Below are 19,571 nucleotides of genomic sequence, written 5' to 3' on the forward strand. Positions count from 1 at the left end.
TGTTTACACATCTGCAGACTGTACACAGTTGTATATTGTGTGTTTACGGCATGTAGCTAGTGTTTGTTCCCAAAAGTGATAATGTTGAAGCCATGGGTCTCATCACCCCCAGGTGACACAGAAACACAAAAATACTTTTGATCACAGATTTTTTTTTTTTTGCCTTTAGAAGTCAAATTAACGTGAAGAATAACAGAGTCATTGTATGAATGTTTCCTCAAGATAATTTTCAGTGCAAGCCAGTATTCTGTGTATTAGTAGAAACGGCTCAACACCTGCAGCTGGTGAATTCGGAATTTTGTTACTTGTTTATATTAGATCAGGTGCAAGACTGCCAGTGCACAGGCAGTGTGCACCTCTGCAGGCGAATAAGATGGCATTAGCACCAGAAACTACAGTTTTGGAAACTTAAGGTTAGGTTACTTTGGATTTGTGGTTTGATTAGCCCACCAAAGGTTTCTTTTGTTCACAGTGCTTATAGGTGTAATGAGCTAAGTAAATGTCATGCATATTTGTGAAGAAACATCCTTTTTGGTCCCTTTTGGGAATGAGAGGCACTCCTTGATCCTTATGAATCACAGGTTCCTGTTTTGCCTTATAGCTTAACTTAATGTAGTGAAATAAAGCAGACAAAGCTTGAGCGTGTCTTTTGTTTGCTTTCCTGAGGGCTGATTGGAATAGCACGGCTCAGAGTCCAAAGACTGGCTTGAAGAGAGTTAGTCTGAGAGGTGGTGGGGCCTGCTCCCTCTTCCATTTCTTTCAGTGAACGAAGCTAAAACCTCATGTCAAGTCAGTTCCCTGTAACATACAGGTAGATGTTGCCTGAGCTCCTTATCGACGTCTTCTCAGAACCATGATATAAATGTTATGTTCAGCTTTTATCCTGCGTTGTTGCTCCCAAAGCTTACTTGCAGCTGCCCAGAATGGCCCACCCCTAACAAGTGGCCGCCACTCCACCTTCACCTGGACTTCTGTGACCCTGCCTTCCCCCTGCCCCAGGACTGTGGGTGACCCATTCGCGCCCCTGTCTAAAGCTGGCCCCACCACCTGGCACAGTCAGTCTCCTCCTCTCACCCGTCCCCAGACGTCCCTTCAGCAGTGCCCCCTCTGCTCTCCTGCATCGTTGCCATATACGTGCTAGGATCTCTCTTATCTTAGGAGCTGACCTCACGCCCCTCTTCAGCTGCCACCTCATTTCTCTCCTCCCTTTTCAGCAGAACTCCTTCAAAAACTTTTAGTTCCATCTCCTGTACTCACCTGAGCCCATTCCACCTAGGCTGCCACCCCAGCATGTCACCAAAATTGCTCTTGTCAAGTTCTCTAACAATCCAGATGGCTAATTCTCCGTCCTTATCTACTTAATCTTTCACTAGCATCTGGCAGCTGATCTCTCCCTTCTTGAAAACCTGTTTTCTCTTGGTTTCCAGAACACAGCTGATTTTGCTTCCATCTTACTGGCAACTTTTCTTGCATATCCTTTGCTGGCCCTTTCCCGTCGTCCCAAGCTTGGAGTGTGCCAGGTCTCATGCCTTATGCTTTTGTCTCTGCTCACTCTTAGTGATGTCACCATTTTCACACTACCTATTAAATTTACATACCAACTCTAGAATAGTCTCTGAAAGTTCAAAATCACAGTGGATTTCCTCTCACCACGTCTGCCCCTCCTGCATTCATCTCTAAATGGCACCTGTATCCTTTCAGTTGCTCACAACAAAAACCTTAGCATCAACCTTGACTCTACATGCCACATGCAGTAAGTCAGCAAATCCTACCAGCTGTGTCTTCAAACTGTGACGTCACATGCTCTCCAACATTACTCTCCTGGGCCAAATCACCATAGGCTCTATAAAACCCTAGGATATTGCAGTAGGATCTAAACTGGTCTGGAAACCACCCTGGCCCCTGGCCCCACCTGTTAGTCCGTGTTCAACACAGCAGCCAGAGTGAATAAGGCATTCTTCCACTTCAAACTCAAGCTTTTGAGCTTGGTAGAACAAAAAAATACAAACTCCTTACAGTGGCTTGTGAGGTCCTACATGACATGAACCTACATGGTGTGAAACCCCACTACTGCCTCCTTGAATTCATCTATTACTTCCCCATGCTCCCTCCACCCCAACCACACCAGTTTCTGCTGTTGCTGAGTCACCCAGTCAGGGGTCTTCTCAGGGCCTTTGCATGGGCTGTTCCATCTGCTTGGAAAACTCCTCCCAGATATCTGTTTAACTTACACCGTCATCACAATCAGGCCTTTGCTCAAATATTTCCTTCTTAGTGAGGCTTTCCCTGACCACCCTACTCAATGGTGGAAAACTGCCGTCCCTAAGCACATTTCCTATCCCCTTGGCTACTTGTTTGCTTTTTTTTTGCATAGCACTAAACACCAGCATAATGATATACTTTATTTTCTGACACATGACACTAGAACATAAGCTCTGTAGTGCAGGGATTCTGTCTTTCATTTTTTAATTGCTGTATCTGCAGAGCCTACAATACCTGATAGTAGGCACCTTAATTTGTTGTATTAATGTTATCCTTTTCCTTATGTATGTACCTGTTGATCTTCTAGCTTTTTTTTTAAATATACCTATGCCTCTTTTTTGTCATAAGCCAAATATTGTGCTTGCCTTGAGCATTCTTGTTCTGTTGTTTTCTCTACCTAGAATACTCTTCCTTCTCTGTGTGCCTTCTCTAGAATTACTTCCCTGCTCTCTCCTCCCATCTCTCCCTTCCTCTCATCTAGATGTGACCTTGATCCATAGCACTGTATCTCTTAAGAACATTTACCTCTTCCTTCTTTATGGGGTTTTGTATGTGTGTAGTTCAGTTACTGGATTGTAGACTCCTTCAGAGCCAAATTCAGGACCCCTTCTCATCTGCTTTTCCTTTATTTCATCTAACTAAAAACAATTAGAGCTGAGTCGCTTGTTCAGTTGCTGTACTTAACTTTGTTTATCCTCATTTTCTGGTGGTCAGGGACATCTACAGCAAAATATATTTCACAGTGTGAGACACCCACACAAGATAATGACTTTAAGTATTAAATGAAAGTAACATTAGGGGTGCCTGGGTGGGTCAGTTAAGCATCTGACTCTTGTTCTCGCCTCAGGTCATGATCTCATTCTCATAGTTCATGGGATCAAGCCTGTGTTGAGCTCTGCACTGACAGTGTGGAGCCTGCTTATGATTCTCTCTCAATATAAATAAACGCTAAAAAAAAAAAAAAAAAAAAAAAAAAAAAAAAAAAACCAAAAAAAAAACAAAAAAAAAAAAAAACATCAGGGGCACCTGGGTGGTTCAGTCGGTTAAGCGTACAACTCTTGGTTTTGGCTCAGGTCATGCTCTCACAGTTTGTGAGTTTGAGCCCTACATCGGGCTCTGCACTGACAGTGAGGAGCCTGCTTGGGATTCTGTCTCCCCCTCTTTCTCTGCCCATCCCCCACTTGCATGCACTCTCTCTCTCTCTCAAAATAAGCGAACATTTTTTAAAAAGTAACATTAGGGGCGCCTGGGTGGCTCAGTTGGGCGTCTGACTTCGGCTCAGGTCATGATCTCGCAGTTTGTGAGTTCAAGCCCCATGTCAGGCTTTGTGCTGACAGCTTGCTCAGAGCCTGGAGGCTGCTCCAGATTTTGTCTCCCTTTCTCTCTGCCCCTTCCCTGCTCACATTCTGTCTCTGTCTCTCTCATAAATAAACATTAAAAAATAATAAAAAGTAACATTAAATAATAGAGAATCAACCAGTGAAAAAATATTTTCCTCATGTTTTTATCCCTATCCTTCTGGTTAAATCAAGGAAAAAGTATCAATACTCATGTTTGTAACATCTAAACACTTCCTCTTCTTTTTTAAACCTAGGCTTCTAGTTCAGAGTCTTTGGCAGACAACAGTAGCTACTTACTAAAAAAAAGGCTGTTTCATTTTCATTATATTTGTTTTTAAGGCTGCATCTAAATATGTGATACTATTTTCCATTTACAGAAGTGATAGAAAGTTTCCTCTTAAACTATATTTTGAAATGAAATCACGCAGCAGTGAAATCACTTCTGCCCATGATACGGATATCTGGAAAGAGTGTCACCCCCCGCCCCCACTCAAAAAAGAAAAGGTGGATAGATGAGAAAGTCATAAATTTTACTGGGTCTATCAGAGAGCTGATGTGGCAGAGCAGCCAAATAGCTTGAATTTCAAGGGCGGGGGGGGGGGGGGGGGGGGCGGCGCGGGGAGCGGGGAGGGACAGACCCCTCCAAGGAGAGATCAGACATGCACAGCATGGGAGGAAGAAGTGTTGACCATTATAAGCAGGTAAGAGGAAATCAACAAAAATCTTAAAGAATTGTTTGAACGGTCATACTTGGGCTAACAAAACAGTACAAAATCCCTGGGAGCCTAAGACACTCAGGGAGCTTGCATGCATTCACAAGCTCTTTCCAGAATCTCCACCAGGTATTCATGAGAAAGACCTGCAGGGAGCGGAGAGTGCTGGAGCTATACAGGGCCTCCTTGGTTTGGAGGCCGCAATAGAGATCTGCTGCTTCTGTAGGAAAGGCCTGAGAGCCTGCCTCCTCCTGCCCAGGCCCCTCCCTCATAAGGAGAAAAAGGCCGCTGGGGGAGGAACAGAAAATCATGTCTCCCCAGGGCACAGGTAAAGACCCACTGCTGCTGGGGCACGGTAAGAAAAAGCTTCTACTCTTGGGGGCAGAGGACAAGATTCAGTCCTGAGCCCCCAAAATCTATAGCAACCAATACCATTAAAGTTCTACTACTGCAGGAAGGGCAGGAAACTCTCCCTGACAAGGCCGGCTACAGGCACAAGTCACAGTTTGGCTGTCATAGACAGCAGGGGCAGGAATGTTAAGAAAAAAAACCACTCGTGAGGCCTGGCCACAAAGGACCCACTAAAGACGGAAGTTGAACTGGAACAAAGAACCTCCAACAAATTCCCAACTACCGACCTAGCAAGGAACTAATAACAACAGCTGCTGGGGGAAAAGCAAGGCCACAGAGACTCACCAGTAAGGTTCGGGTGTGCAGGACAGTTGAACACTAAGGATAAAATATGAACACTTGAGAAAAGTTCTTCAACCCCATCCTAAAGCACAAAATAATGCTAGAGGATACGAAATCTGTAATGCATGGAAGGCAACCATAGCAACAACAAAACCCAACCCCAGTTCAATTTCTGACTAGATTGACCAAACCCCACACACGTGGCCTGACAGATCTGCCCACTTCCCAGCATCTACCTCAGTCTACTGCTACATAAGCAATGACTGGCATTCAATAAAAAAAAAATTGAGTTACACAAAGAAGCAAGGAAGAAACAACTCATTTTTCACAGACAAAACAATAAGACCGTATACAGATATGACCCAGATGTTGGAACTATCAAGGATTCAAACTCTGATTGATATGTTGAAAAAAGTAGTTGAAAATATGGATAATATGTATGAACATGTTTCATCAGAGAGGTGGAAACTGTAAGAGACAAATTGAAATAAAAAACAGGATCAGAGAGGAAGAATATCTTTTACAGGCTCATCAGTAGAATTGTCATAGCTAAGGAAATAATCAGGAAACTTGGAGATCGGTCAACAGAAATTATCCATAATTGAACCGCCTCCTCCTAAAAAGGGAGGAAATAACACCACAGTTTTCAAGAGCTATCGGACAGTATCGCGTGGTCTGATATGTGTAATTGGAGTTCCGGATAGAGAAGAAACTAGGCAGAAGAGTAAAGAAATGATGTCTAAGAATTTGCCAAACAGCAAACGATAACAAACCCTAGGGGCACCTGGCTGGTTCAGTCGTTACAGCACGCGACTCTTGATCTCTGGGTTGCGGTTTTGAGCCCCATGCTGGGCATAGAGTTTTCTATACAAAAAAAATTGTTTTTAAATCTTAAAAAAAAAAAAGATAACAAACCATAAAGAAGCTCAGCTAAATCCAAGCACTTTGCCTTACAGGAAAATATACACTTACCATATGATCAAGTAATCCCACTCCTTGGTATTTACAAGTGAAAACCTATGTCCATGCAATAACATGTATGTGAATGTTTATAATGGCTTTATTTATATTCACTGAAATCTGGAACAACTCAAATGACCATCAACTGGCATATGGATTTTTTTTTAACCCACCCGGTACATCCAAGAATCTCAGCAATGAAAAGAACAAATATGGAAGACTCTCAAATACTATATTGGAAGAAAAAGAAATCAGACCCAAAAGGCTATAATAGGACTCCACTTATGATTTTCTGGAAACAACAAAACTATAGGGACAGAACAGATCAGTGCTTGTCAGGACTGTGTGTGGGGAGAGGGGAATTTACTTGGTCACGAGGAAACTTTTTGGAGTGATGAAACTATTCTATATTTGTAGTGAATATATGTAAAAATTCATAACTATACAACTAAAAGGTAAACTTTTACTGTACATAAGTTCAACCTGATTTTTTAAAAACTGTGGTGACTTAGGGGCGCCTGGGTGGCTCAGTCGATTAAACATCTGACTTCAGCTCAGGTCATGATCTCACAGCTTGTGGGTTCGAGCCCCGCGTCGGGCTCTGGGCTGACAGCTTGGAGCCTGGAGCCTGCTTTGGATTCTGTGTCTCCTCTCCCTCTCTGCCCCTCCCCTGCTCGTGCTCTGTGTGTGTCTCTCTCAAAAATGAATAAACATTAAAAAAAACCCAAACTGTGGTGACTTGAACATAATAGGTATTTTAATGATACACTGTAAGTGTACAGAATGCTTGAATTCCTAAAATATTGGCAGTGCAGTAGTGAGTTGTTCAAAAAACGATGTAACGATGCATGTGTTGATGCATAAGACCCTTTAAATTTCAAGAGGGAAAACACTACTATTGTCTTTGTATTTGTGGCTTCACCATTTATTAGCTACACTACCAGAAGAAGCAAGTTAATTACTGGCTCTAAGCCTCACTCTCCTTTTCTATAAAACAGGGACAATCACACTTGCCTAGAGGGTAGTGGTTTGCCAGATACAATAAGGATATCCAGCTAAATTTGACTTTCAGATAAACGAGTCATTATTTTAGTATAAATCTATTTGGGACATATTTATACTAAAATATGGTTTGTTGTTGATCTGAAATTCAACTTTAGACGTTCTGTGTTTTTGCTTGTTAAAACCGGCAACTTTACAGAGTTTATTGTGAGAAATTAAGACACTGGCACGTCAAGACGTTCGCCCAACGTTTGGCATAATAAACGCTCCACGGGAGCTAACGCTGTTTGAATCCCATCCCCTCATTCCTTGCTTGTTCCTCTATCCTTTCGCTCAATTTTAAAATAAACCTATTGTACTTCGGCTCTTCTTCCTAAGCACCGACCAACTCAAAGAAAGGACCAGGGAAACCCACCAGGCCGCCCAATTGTTCAGCGAAGAAATTCCGGGCGACGTCATGACGCACGAGGCCCGCCCCCAAGGGCGCCCAAGACGCATAAATAAGACGTCAACGGGCCGGAAACCAGCCTCGGGGCCTGACGGGATTGTGGCGGTCCTCTCTCCCAACTCGGAAGCCGCCACTGCCTCCAGACGCTCTCAAGATGGCGACTTCTCTGGGTTCCAACACCTACAACAGGCAGAACTGGGAGGATGCGGTGAGTATGCCTGCCGGAGGAGGACGGAGAGAGGCAGCGAAGCCGGGCCTCTTTGGGGCGGGCAGGGCCGTGGCTGTGGATCGGCCGAAAGAATTCCGGGAAGGAGCCAGCGCTGCGGCCTAGCTCGGCCAAAGCGGGAGGCTGGAGGGCGGCCCTCCTTCGGGCTTGGAGGGAGAGTGGTTAGCCAGGGTCCGGGACCTGCCCCCTTCCCACCCCTGCCCTCTCCTCTCATTTCGAGCTGGTCTTTTTTTCCCGCCGCTTGCCGGAAGTGCAGACAGCGCCCCCTCCCGCGACCGGGCCCGTGCAGAACCTCGGGTTCCTGCCCTACCCTGTCCCCCACCCTCGCTCCTCGCCTCCCCTCCCTCCCCCCGTCCCCACGAGTGTGGCTGAGATGGCAGGGTCTTCCGAGCCTGGCTTTCAACCAGATTTCCCACTTTCACCAGGACTTCCCCATTCTGTGCCAGACATGTCTTGGAGAAAACCCATATATTCGAATGGTGAGTAATCGCGTGTGAAACGGGAGTTCTTCAGGTTCTGTCATTGTTGTGTTACCTACACGCTGTCCGTGAAATGCTTCTCCTAGCCAAGCCAAAGCAATGATGCTCCTTTACTAACCCAAAGCACAGGACGATTTGCAAAGGACTGTCATGCTTATTCTGTCTTTGGAACTCAGCGGCATTCCTGAGATCCAGGAGTCAAAACAACAGCTAGTATTTGTTGAGCATTTATCTAAGAGTGAGGTGTATTAACCAGGCAAATACGGTTTATGTTTTTTCGGTATGGCAAGCAAGGAGCGGAGCTTGGATATAAATTCAGATAGGCTGACTCCAGGGACCTTAGCAAGGAAGGAGGAGAAACTCGGTGTCCTGATTCCTAATCCAATGCCTTTTGGCCACTGCACCTTGTAATCTGTTTAGTGTAAGGTAACCCCATCCTTATAAATAAGGGTAAAATCACCAGCAGTTAACATTTAATAATTAGAATAGGGCTGTGTTGTGATCCGTCTCAGAGATCTTGATTGACTGTATACAGACTGTCTGCACAGGAGGGTATAGTAGGTACCTCTGACTAAACTTTGTAAAATGGGCTAGCCATAGCTATGTCCTCCATGATTTGGGGACTGTGGACACTATTAGGAATTTTAGTTCTTAAGTGAGAACTTGGGAGCCAGAAGTGAGCGGAAGAGTTGTGGCAGTGGAAACATACATATTTACCCAGTATTAGATCCATAAGATTCTTAAGAGAGTATAATTCATAGCAGGTAGTTAGAATATATCTCTGTCATCCCCTGCCCACCCCCCCCCCACCCCCCAAAAGAGGTGGTCCCCACACACAGATACACACCTCATTAGGATGCCAGGGATCTCCAGACACATTCTTAGATTGTATTTAGGGAAGGAGCAGACATCTAGTTTTTTTCTTTCTGTAACCTGCTGTTTTCTATTTTTTTCTGTTTCAGACCAAAGAAAAGTATGGGAAGGAATGCAAAGTAAGCATGTCTCTTAAAGAGTAATGATTTGATTTGATTTTCCTTTTCTTTTCAATTTGCTGGGCTTTGAGCTTCTCCAGTAAAAGTCAATGCTTCACAGACTTTCATTTATCATTTATGTACTCACTGACTGTTAACTGTTTAGTGTGAGAGGTAAGAAAGTGAGGCCTTTAATGTAAAGGTTCTTAACCTGGCATCTGTGAATGGGCTTTGAACCCTCAGAGATGGTGTACTGAGTGTTGTTGTCTGACCGTGCACATGAGGATTTAAATTTTTTTTTGACATTAATTTATATTTGAGAGACAGAGCACGAGCTGGGGAGGAGCAGAGAGAGAGAGGAAGACACAGAATCCGAAGTGGGCTCCAGGCTCTGAGCTGTCAGCACAGAGCTTGAGACAGGGCTCAAACTCATGAACTGTGAGATCATGACCTGAGCCGAGGTCAGATGCTTAACCGACTGAGCCACCCAGGAGCTTCCAAGTGAGGATTTTAGCAGAGGAGGAAGGTCATAGCTGTCATAAGATTCTTAAAGGAGTATATGGCATTCCCCACTGTCCCCCCAAAAGATTAAGGGTCATATGTTAATGGTGGTTACCTCTAGTGTGGGGAGGACTTTGACTTTTGAGTATTTCATTTCTGTACTGTGTTAATTTTTTAACTCCTGGGGATGGGTGTTCTAAATGGAATCGAAATGTCAGATGGTGTTTAGACTACATGATTGCTAAGATCTCTTCTAAACCCTAGAGTCAAGGATCCTTTCTTTAAATCCCCTGTTGTTATTAAATCCCCTAGCTTGATTGGCCAGACCACCATCAGGGCTCTTATTTTGTTTTCCAGATCTGTGCCAGGCCATTCACAGTATTTCGCTGGTGCCCCGGTGTCCGCATGCGTTTCAAGAAGACTGAAGTGTGCCAAACCTGCAGTAAATTGAAGAATGTCTGTCAGACGTGCCTCTTGGACCTAGAATATGGTATGTTTGCCCTGTCTAACAGATCTAAAACCATGCAGATGCAGGTGCCCTAGATGACGTATTAGTCTTTGTTTCCCACTTCTCACCCCATCTCCAGTTCTGATCCCCCTTTGGAGTGCCTTTTGTGCTCTGCTTTTCCTAGGAAGAGGAGAATCGTGCCAGGCCATCCTAGAGCCCTTCCGGACAAGGGGAGGAACTTAACTTAAGGAAAAGTTGGGAATTAATCAGGACTGGCCCAAACCTCTCTGTACATCCGTGTAGCCAAAGTGAGGCAAAGGCATTGTTCCTATGGTAGATAATCTCTTTGCCTTGGGCTTCTTTCAAAATCCAAAGCTCTTTCCCACAATCCCTACCAGAAGCATAGGCTAATTGTGCTTTAGATTTCTATGTTTTGGGGACTGATGTGCTATAACTGCTCCTATTTTAAAAGTAATTTGGGAGTGATTTTTTTTTTTTTTAACTACAAGTGACTTTTTGTTTATGAGAAAAATACTTTTTCAATAAGAGTTTCTACTATACAATAAAATACAAGGGAAAATATAAGTTTATGTATGTTAAGAAAGTTAGCTGCTAATCAGAGTCCTGGTTATATATTGTTTAATATTATTTACTTACATGTTTGTTAAAAGAAGTGTTCTGGTTCTGGAATATAGTGACTCTTACTGACTATGACTATCCAAAGGATCTAGAACACCAGCCTAAAAATAACCCACTTTTTATGTTTATTTAAATAAATCCTGTTCCAGTAAAAGCTAGGTACTTCATTAATTACAGGTCAAATCTGACCATAACCAAAGTTTGTTCATCTAAAAGATTTTCTAAAACCTTCATTTCAAATTTCATGACAGCTTAGGAATTTCGACAGTTGCATAGAATGCTCTTTGGTAGTTTTGGCCTGATGGTAATAAAGATTTTGAATAAAAATAAAGCCTCTGGGGGCGTGTGGGTGGCTCAGTCGGTTGAGCATTGGACTCTTAATTTCAGCACAGGTCATGGTCTCATGGTTCATGGGATTGAGCCCTGCATCAGGTTGGGATTTTCCCTCTCCCCTCTCTCTACTCCTCCTCCCCACTCACTCTCTCTCTCTCTCAAAATAAATAAACATTAAAAAAATAATAAAGCCTCTGATACCTAGAAAGCTGGAGGAGGGAACAACGATGTTGTATTCCATGTGCATGTTCAATATGGATTTGTTTTAAAATGTATCTTGAGGTTTTTTTCCTCCTTTCCTTTGTACCAGGCCTGCCCATCCAGGTTCGGGATGCAGGATTGTCTTTTAAGGATGATATGCCAAAGTCAGATGTCAACAAAGAATACTACACACAGAATATGGAGAGAGAGGTGTGCTGCTACTTTCTTGATGTAATTTTATATTTGGTAGAATCCTAGTGGATTGATACAGTCTGTGTAATTTATCTTTTGAACTTGTCATCCCTCTGTAGATTTCTAACTCTGACGGAACACGGCCAGTTGGCATGTTGGGGAAAGCCACATCCACCAGTGACATGCTACTCAAACTAGCCCGGACCACACCCTACTACAAAAGGAATCGACCCCACATTTGCTCCTTCTGGGTAAAAGGAGAATGTAAGAGAGGAGAGGAGTGTCCATACAGGCAAGAGCTGAATTCCATTTTCATTATTTGCTTTTAGATAATTAGTCATCTAAGAAATGGGAGATGCTAGCTTAAACTATTTCTGCTTTAAAATCTACAAGTTTAGGGGCACCTGGGTGGTTCAGTCGGTTAAGCCTCTGACTTTGGCTCATGATCTCACAATTCGTGGGTTTGAGTCCCATGTCGAGCTCTGTGCTGACAGCTCAGAAGCTGGAGCCTGCTTTGGATTCTGTGTCTCTCTCTCTCTCGTTGCCCCTCCCCTGCTTGAACACACTCTGTCTCTCTCTCTCAAAAATAAATATTAAAAAAATTTGGGGCGCCTGGGTGGCTCGGTCAGTTGGGCAACTGACTTCACTCGGGTCATGATCTCACAGATTGTGAGTTCGAGCCCCATATCAGGCTCTGTGCTGATATCTCAGAGCCTGGAGTCTGCTTTGGATTCTGTGTCTCCCTGTCTCTGCCCCTCTCCCACTCACGTTCTGTCTCTCTCTTTCAAAAATAAACATTAAAAAAAAATTTTTTTTAATAAATATTTTAAAAATGTGATAAACAAGTTTATGCAATTAGTGTCGTATATCTCATGTCTTAGGACTATTAAATTTAGAAGAGCTTGATTAAATTGTTTTTACTTGTAATGGGACTTTTACTCGTAACCAAGCCTTGGGAAACTAAGTTATTTTGCCATGTAATACGATGTTGACTCTAAAAGTTTCTGCCTGAGAAGTATGTCATGGTTTAAATCTCAGTGTGTAGTTGAAATCAAAGGAAGGCCAGACCTCTCGCGGGTATGTGAATATGTTTCAGTCAAGACCGCCAAGCGTCTGGATCAGAAGTTCTTGATTGGGTATTGGTTAACCCCACACCCACCAAAAAAAAAAAAAAAATTATCTATACTTTTTTCTGGGGCTGGTCCACAGCCTTAATGAGACTCTCCATGGAATGCAGGACTTCAGGTTCGTTAAGAACCATTGCCCTAGAGAAGGGTAACCATGTTTTGATTACTTTTTGTTTTGAAGCAGAGTGTGCCCAAAGCATTTCTTTATAAGGAAACTCTGTTACTGTAGATGGTCATTTAAATGGCTTTTAGGAGGCTGGCAAGTGTTTGTGTGATACAGTAAATCCTTTTGGTGTTAGCTTTGTTGTGTTACTTATGTTTTGGTATGGCCATGGTTTCTAGTTCAGAAGGCATTTCAGGGTATATGTACGTAGCTACTATTGGGTGATAACCTGTAAATTCTTTTCCTTTGTTTTACCTTCATGTGTTGTTCTGTCTTGAACCATAGGCATGAGAAGCCAACAGATCCGGATGACCCCCTTGCTGATCAGAACATTAAAGACCGATATTATGGGATCAATGACCCTGTGGCAGATAAGCTTCTCAAGCGGGCTTCAACAATGCCTCGTCTGGACCCACCAGAGGACAAGACTATCACCACGCTGTATGTTGGTGGTCTAGGAGATACTATTACTGAGACTGATCTAAGGTTTGTAGATAAAATTTTATGAGCTCTCTGCTTTTAACTGCCCTGAAATACTTTTTTGGGCAAAAACACAGGCAACAGGATAATTCTGTACAAAGTACATTTTTCTTTAGCCTCTCTATAGTTAATCAGTCATGCTAACAAGAATTTTTATAAACGTGTCCTTTCTCTTGCCAGAATAGTAATGTTCATCAGCAGTGCTTATAGTGCTTACCTGATCCTTCCACGTGATAATAATCACATGAGATTCTATTTGACCTAATAGCCAAATAGGGTCTTTTAAATATGGCACATATCCAAGAATGATTAATTATGTCAAGGAGGGAGAACTTGGCAGTTATAAAACTCTCATGGTTTAAATTGTTGGCTTTTTAAAGAGATTTCTGTTTCCTATGTTTATATTATTCTTGGCTTGTATTTTGCTTGGCCAATGGGACATCTAGACAGATAGTGATGGAAATTACCCCTTCCAATTACCCACTTATCTCCTATAAGTGTATAACCGGCCCTTGGTAGCCTGTCTCCATTAAACCCGGTCTAAGTGAGCTAGACAGTCCCTACTGCTGGCCGACGCTTTCCCTGCCCCTCCCTTTTGTTTCATTGTTGTTGTTGTTGTTACATAGCCTTAAAAAACTTTTTTAGAGGTGCCTGGGTGGCTCAGTCAGTTAAAGGTCTGACTTTAGCTCAGGTCATGATCTCGCGGTTCATGAGTTGGAGCCTCGCATTGGGCTCTGTGCTGACAGCTTGGAGCCTGGATCCTGCTTCAGATTCTGTGTCTCCCTCTCTCTCTGCCCCTCCCCCACTCACACTCTGTCTCTCTATCTCTCAAAAATAAATGTTTAAAAAGATAAAACAGGGCGCCTGGGTAGCTCAGTCGGTTAAGCGTCTGACTTCAGCTCAGGTCATGATCTCATGGTTTGTGGGTTCGAGCCCCGCGTCGGGTTCTGTGCTGACAGCTCAGAGCCTGGAGCCTGCTTAGGATTCTGTGTCTCCCTCTCTCTCTCTCTGTCCCCCCCCTGCTCATGCTCTGTCTCTCTCTGTCTTTCAATAATAAATAAACGTTTAAAAAAAAATTTTTTTTTTTTTTTTTTTTTTTTTTTTTAATTAAAAAACTTTTTACAATGTTCTTGGCTCATGAGCCGCGGGGCTGAGTTTGCCAGCCCCTTATGGAGGGTTTAGGGTCCCTACGAAACCTGGATACTGGAGCCTCTTTTCCTCCATGGAACAATCCCTGAGATGTTTGTAAACCTTTATTTACTCACTATTTTTCTTCTACTCTCTCTCAGTAGGTAGTACCCACAGTAGGGCAGGGTACTGGGGGAATTACCTGCTGGTAGTTAGGCAGATGGCCAGGGGGCCACCTGCCTTGTGTGTGAGTGAGTGCAAGAGTGAATAATCCACTGCAACCTCCTGGGAGTGTCATTAACTCTCCTGTTTCTCTGCCTATATCCCTTCAGAAATCACTTCTACCAGTTTGGGGAGATCCGGACGATCACCGTCGTACAGAGACAGCAGTGTGCATTCATCCAGTTTGCCACGAGGCAGGCTGCAGAGGTGGCTGCAGAGAAGTCCTTTAATAAGTTGATTGTCAATGGCCGTAGACTCAATGTGAAATGGGGAAGGTGAGAATTGGGCTATTTTACGATGTCTTTATTGAGATTTTCAAGGAAGTGTTTCATTATCTGGGGGCTAGTATGCTTTTGGTGAATGGGTTTAAGTCAATAGGACTGTTAAAAACAATGTTTCATTCTCTGACACTTCTCTAACACTGTGGACATTGGGAGGATCCTGCTTTGGAAATTTATTCAGGGCTTTGCCGTTGTAATCTACTCCTTTGAAGGTTCTTACCTTTTGTGACCAGCTATTATAGGCCAAATATAACATCAGGGCAAGAAAGATTGGATTTGAGAGTTTACAAATGCATTAGACCTAGTTTCTGCCCTCTAGGGGCTGGTTGTCCAATGGAGAATAGCTAATTGAAGTTTGAAAGTGATGATTGCATAAGAGAGACTCAAGTGAAATACCCTGAAGGTTCAAAGGGAGAACATGTTTCCAGCTTGGAACTAGGAAGGAGCGCCCCTTGTGGGTGCTTCCTGTGTATTGATTAAGCACTGCGCCAAACACACATAGGTCGCTGCCTCTTGTCCTTAAACAGCATTTCCAGCAGAGTTTGAATCCAGGTCTTTCTGGCTTTAAAACATTTGCTTCTGTCTACTCTGCACTGTGGCATTTAGGGGAAAAGAGTGTTCTCTGAAAAGGAGGCAAGGCGCAAAGGAACTCTATTTGACTGGGAAACATGAGAAGCAGAGGTGTGAGAGAAGGTGGGACAGAGTGCTGACATTGTGTGTGTGTGTGTGTGTGTGTGTGTGTGTGTGTGTGTGTGTGTGTCTGTCGCCCAGGTCCCAAGCAGCCAGAGGAAAAGAAAAAGAGAAGGATGGAACCACAGACTCTGGGATCAAGCTAGAGCCTGTTCCAGGACTGCCAGGAGGTGAGTGCAAACTTCCTGCCTACTGGGTAGCTTGCTGACTTCAAATGCTCACACCGCCCTGCTGTTCCTCAGTGTCAGGAGAGACCCAGGCAGGTCTCTGGCTACTGTAGCAACTCTTTTCCCCCAGCAGGAGCGCCGGGCTTAAAGGAGGTAGAAACATTGTTGCATAGTCGTCTTCCCTTTGACCTTTGGCTGTTTTCTCTTCTCCAGCTCTTCCGCCTCCTCCTGCAGCGGAAGAAGAAGCCTCTGCCAACTACTTCAACCTACCCCCAAGTGGTCCTCCAGCCGTGGTGAACATAGCCCTGCCGCCACCCCCTGGTATTGCCCCGCCCCCACCCCCAGGTAACATCCATCTTCTTTCTGAGTAAATAGGTCTCATTTAGCCCAGAAAAATCTTTGTGAGAGTCCTGTCTCCACACCTCATTATCGTGGCTAAATCCTCTGAGTTTGCCCCGTAGAGGTCTGCAAGTAAGCCTGATTTGTTAGGATCCCTGATCTTTCATTTTTTTCCCTGGCCTGCCAAGGAGGAGAAGGTTGCCAGTTTTCTAAAGATCTGAGTGTGTATTATCAGAATGGGAGTTACTGGATTATAGTGATCGCTCATCAGTTTGTCCCCTGTTTGGCTCAAGTTACATTTGACTCTATCTTGGGGTGGCGGGGGCAGTAATAAGCAGTTCCAGGACCAGCACTTTGTGTAGCGCTGCTCTAGAAAATGTCAGTGGCCATCTGAACAGTGTAGGTAAGTCACAAATAGCCGGTTCTCCTGTGGCAGAGTTCCCATACTCTGTAACAAAGTCCTGGTTTCTGAACACCTTCCATTCTAGTATAAAGCATTGAGGTTGGTGGTGACAGAGTCTGGCATCAGCCTGGTTCCTTCCTCACTTCCCAGATCCTGATTGCATCCTGTCTGGTAGGCTTGACGTGTTAGGCACCAAAGGCTCAGATGACATACTACCAGATCCCTTTGAGTCCTGTAGAGTTTTCTTTTAACCTGGTCTGAGGGGAAAGCTTTCTAAAGCCAAGGAAGTACTACAGGTAGACATGCCTAAGCAAGTCTGTGAACTGACATTTTCTGAAGCCCCTTGTCAATTTGACTTATGGCTAGGTGGTTTTGACCTTAGAAAGATTCACAGGTTTGAAAGGTTGTCCAGGAAACGGCAAGCCTAACAAATTTGTCCTCTCCCATCTGCAGGTTTTGGGCCACACATGTTCCACCCAATGGGACCACCCCCTCCTTTCATGAGGGCTCCAGGACCAATCCACTATCCTTCTCAGGACCCTCAGAGGATGGGAGCTCATGCTGGGAAACACAGCAGTCCCTAGCACACTATCAGCACGCCAGGGCTTTACGGAAGAAAGGGCGCTCAAAAATCCCAGTAAATGAATCTTGGAATAAATATATTTTTTCCTTCCTTTGTAGTTTCCGTGGTAGCTGAATGTGTTCAGATGTGGGCAGTCGGAGAACGACAGCCATGCTTTCCTACACGTGTTCCAAGGATTGATGGACCTCAAATAAGCTGCCATTAACACATCTGGTTACTGCTATAACATTGCTAATAAAACTCAATGCCTGTTCTCCTTACTTGTATGGCGAACAAGCGACTGGGTGAATTGGAATGTCTAACGGAGTTACCATCCCAATTATATGTTCATTTTGTATCTTTTTTGGGGGGGAAAAATTGACCTGCGCTAAGATCTTTTTGACCATTTTTATGTCCATTGGGTACTTTTCCTTTTTATCATCTGAGAAAAGATTACTAGTACTAATCATTGTAGTGGCATGAGTGTGATTTAACACTTCGGAAGTCACGTTCTCAAGGAGACAAGTAGAAGCCAGCACCCAGCACGGCCCAGATCCTTCCTTACCTCTCCTCTCCTCATTTATTACTAAAGGCATCTGGCGGCTAGTTTCACTTCTCTGCCCTGCTAAAGCAAGATGAAAACAAAAACCGCTTTTTAGTCCTATCAGTTGGATGGAAACACCGATGTCGTGGAGCTCTGTGTTGTTGAAGAAATCTGGCGTCTGGGATGAAATGATTTTAAAGAGCTTCCCGTAAACCATGTGAACAAACTGTGAAGTGGAAGTGGCGGCGTGCGTCGGGCTGGAAGGCTGTGGCCCGCGGCTGGGACTGTCCTCTAGCATTCACCCTCGTGTGTCTTCAGCGTCTCTCTCCTCTTAGTCCCCTGCTGCTGGGCAGAGGACTCTGTTTGGTCTTAGAATGTTTGGATATAACTGAATTGTAGACGGCAAGAATAATTTGATGTTGTGTTGTGTGTTTTTGTTTTTAAAAAATTAAAACGGGTCAATTTTCCAAACGTTGTCATAGGCTTATTTCTAGATTTTTGTGCTTTGTCCTTTGGTAGCTCACCTTGAGGTCAGTAGCAGTTAGAATCAAATTATGTATAAATGTAAGTTTTTGGCTTTAGACTGTTCTGATTTTTATCTCTGTATCCATTCTAGGATGGGAAAACGGCCCAGGCCTTTTTTGTAAGTGCTTGTGGTTAGTTGTGAGGTTGGAATAAGAGAATGCACAGAAGGCACTTGGCACGGAGCTGCTAGGAGGTGGTTGAAAAATGGGGGCTTTAAAAAGTCACTGCCATATTATCCAAGTCACTTTAAAGAGAAACAAGCAAAAATTATCCGAAAGTCTATTTTTCCTGAAGCCAATTCCATGTCACTTGGGTAAACTATGTATTTCTGGGATGGACATAACCCACAGGACCCTTTTTTAACTTCTCTGGAGAAAATTGTTTTTTCCTCTAGAGAGCTTCCTCTGGGTTGCTTGCTTTTTTTTAATTTTTATTTTTGTTTTTTAAAGATTTCAAAATTAATCTAGAAGGCCTTAGAAAATTTGATTTAATTTCTAATAATGCCAAATGTGAATCGGTGAGGGTACTTCCAAGTATTTTGACACCGTTTGGGGTAGGGTTTGTTTCTGTTTTGGGCCTACTTTTGAACCTGTAAAAGATTTTTAGCCAATTTGTAAATAAGATGTGGGTTACGTGTAGTGTTTTAATAATGCCAAGTTTGATTATTTATATCTGTACATATATATGTATGTAAATATATGACTCCAATTGTATATTCTTTTCGAGAAGGAGGGGATTCTAAATTTTCTGCACTCTCTGGCTGTGGATATATATTTTTTTTGAAAAGCATAATATGCCAGCATAAGTTGAAGTGTAGAAGCGATGCTGTCTTTCTTGAGTAAATCAGAATGAAGAGCAATTGGATTTTGACAAAAACTCTTAGGTACTTAACCAACTCCGTTTCCTTTTCCTCTAGGGCACACAGCTGGGGGTGCACTTGGTGAAAAGTAACCTTTGCCATTCCCAGACCAGGTCTGTAAAAACATCTCACCCAATCCCATGAATTCTTTTCCCATCTGGCTAAAGACACAGGAGGATGATCCCTCCTCTGGAGGGAGGAAGATGGCAGAGTCACAATGGAAGGAGCCTGGGTTCCTTATCATTGCTTTGAGGAGGAGAGCATTATGATGGGAATTTTTGTTACAGTAAAGTGTTGAGACCTGGGGATTTATCTGTTACAGCAGCTAGTGTTACTCGAGTAACAGAGATGTAGTTGAATCTCATCACAAAAAAAAAAAAAAACCATTTTTGTTGATAACGAGTAATGGTTTAAACAGACTCGAGCCAGATGATCTGCATTCAGATCCTCACTTCAGCACTTCCCAGCTGTGTGCCCTTGGGCACATTACTTAACCTCTGTCTCCTGGTCATAATGCCTCCCCTCCCAACCCTTCTCTTTGCCTGTGGTATTTTGGGCTGCTCCCCTCATGGAGGAGGCTCAGAAGGCACTGCATCATGACAACTAAATTAAGGCAGTGACTGCCCATGGGGCAAAGAGTGATGCGACAGATGTTTTAGACAAGTCAGCGAGC

General features: G+C 43.6%; 1 protein-coding gene across 1 annotated transcript; it reads left to right on the forward strand.

Annotated features, from left to right (window-relative positions):
* Nucleotides 1–7,491: 7,491 nt before the first annotated feature.
* Nucleotides 7,492–17,985, forward strand: RBM22 (RNA binding motif protein 22). Its single transcript, XM_047875641.1, has 11 exons — nucleotides 7,492–7,626; nucleotides 8,070–8,123; nucleotides 9,086–9,115; nucleotides 9,953–10,085; nucleotides 11,326–11,426; nucleotides 11,528–11,700; nucleotides 12,984–13,184; nucleotides 14,639–14,803; nucleotides 15,581–15,669; nucleotides 15,880–16,011; nucleotides 16,862–17,985. Exons 1-11 carry the CDS (start codon nucleotides 7,573–7,575, stop codon nucleotides 16,990–16,992), a joined length of 1,263 nt encoding a protein of 420 aa, XP_047731597.1. The 5' UTR covers nucleotides 7,492–7,572; the 3' UTR covers nucleotides 16,993–17,985.
* The last annotated feature ends 1,586 nt before the right edge of the window (nucleotides 17,986–19,571 follow it).

The sequence above is a fragment of the Prionailurus viverrinus genome, chromosome A1, assembly GCF_022837055.1.
Source record: "Prionailurus viverrinus isolate Anna chromosome A1, UM_Priviv_1.0, whole genome shotgun sequence".
Taxonomy (NCBI): domain Eukaryota; kingdom Metazoa; phylum Chordata; class Mammalia; order Carnivora; family Felidae; genus Prionailurus; species Prionailurus viverrinus.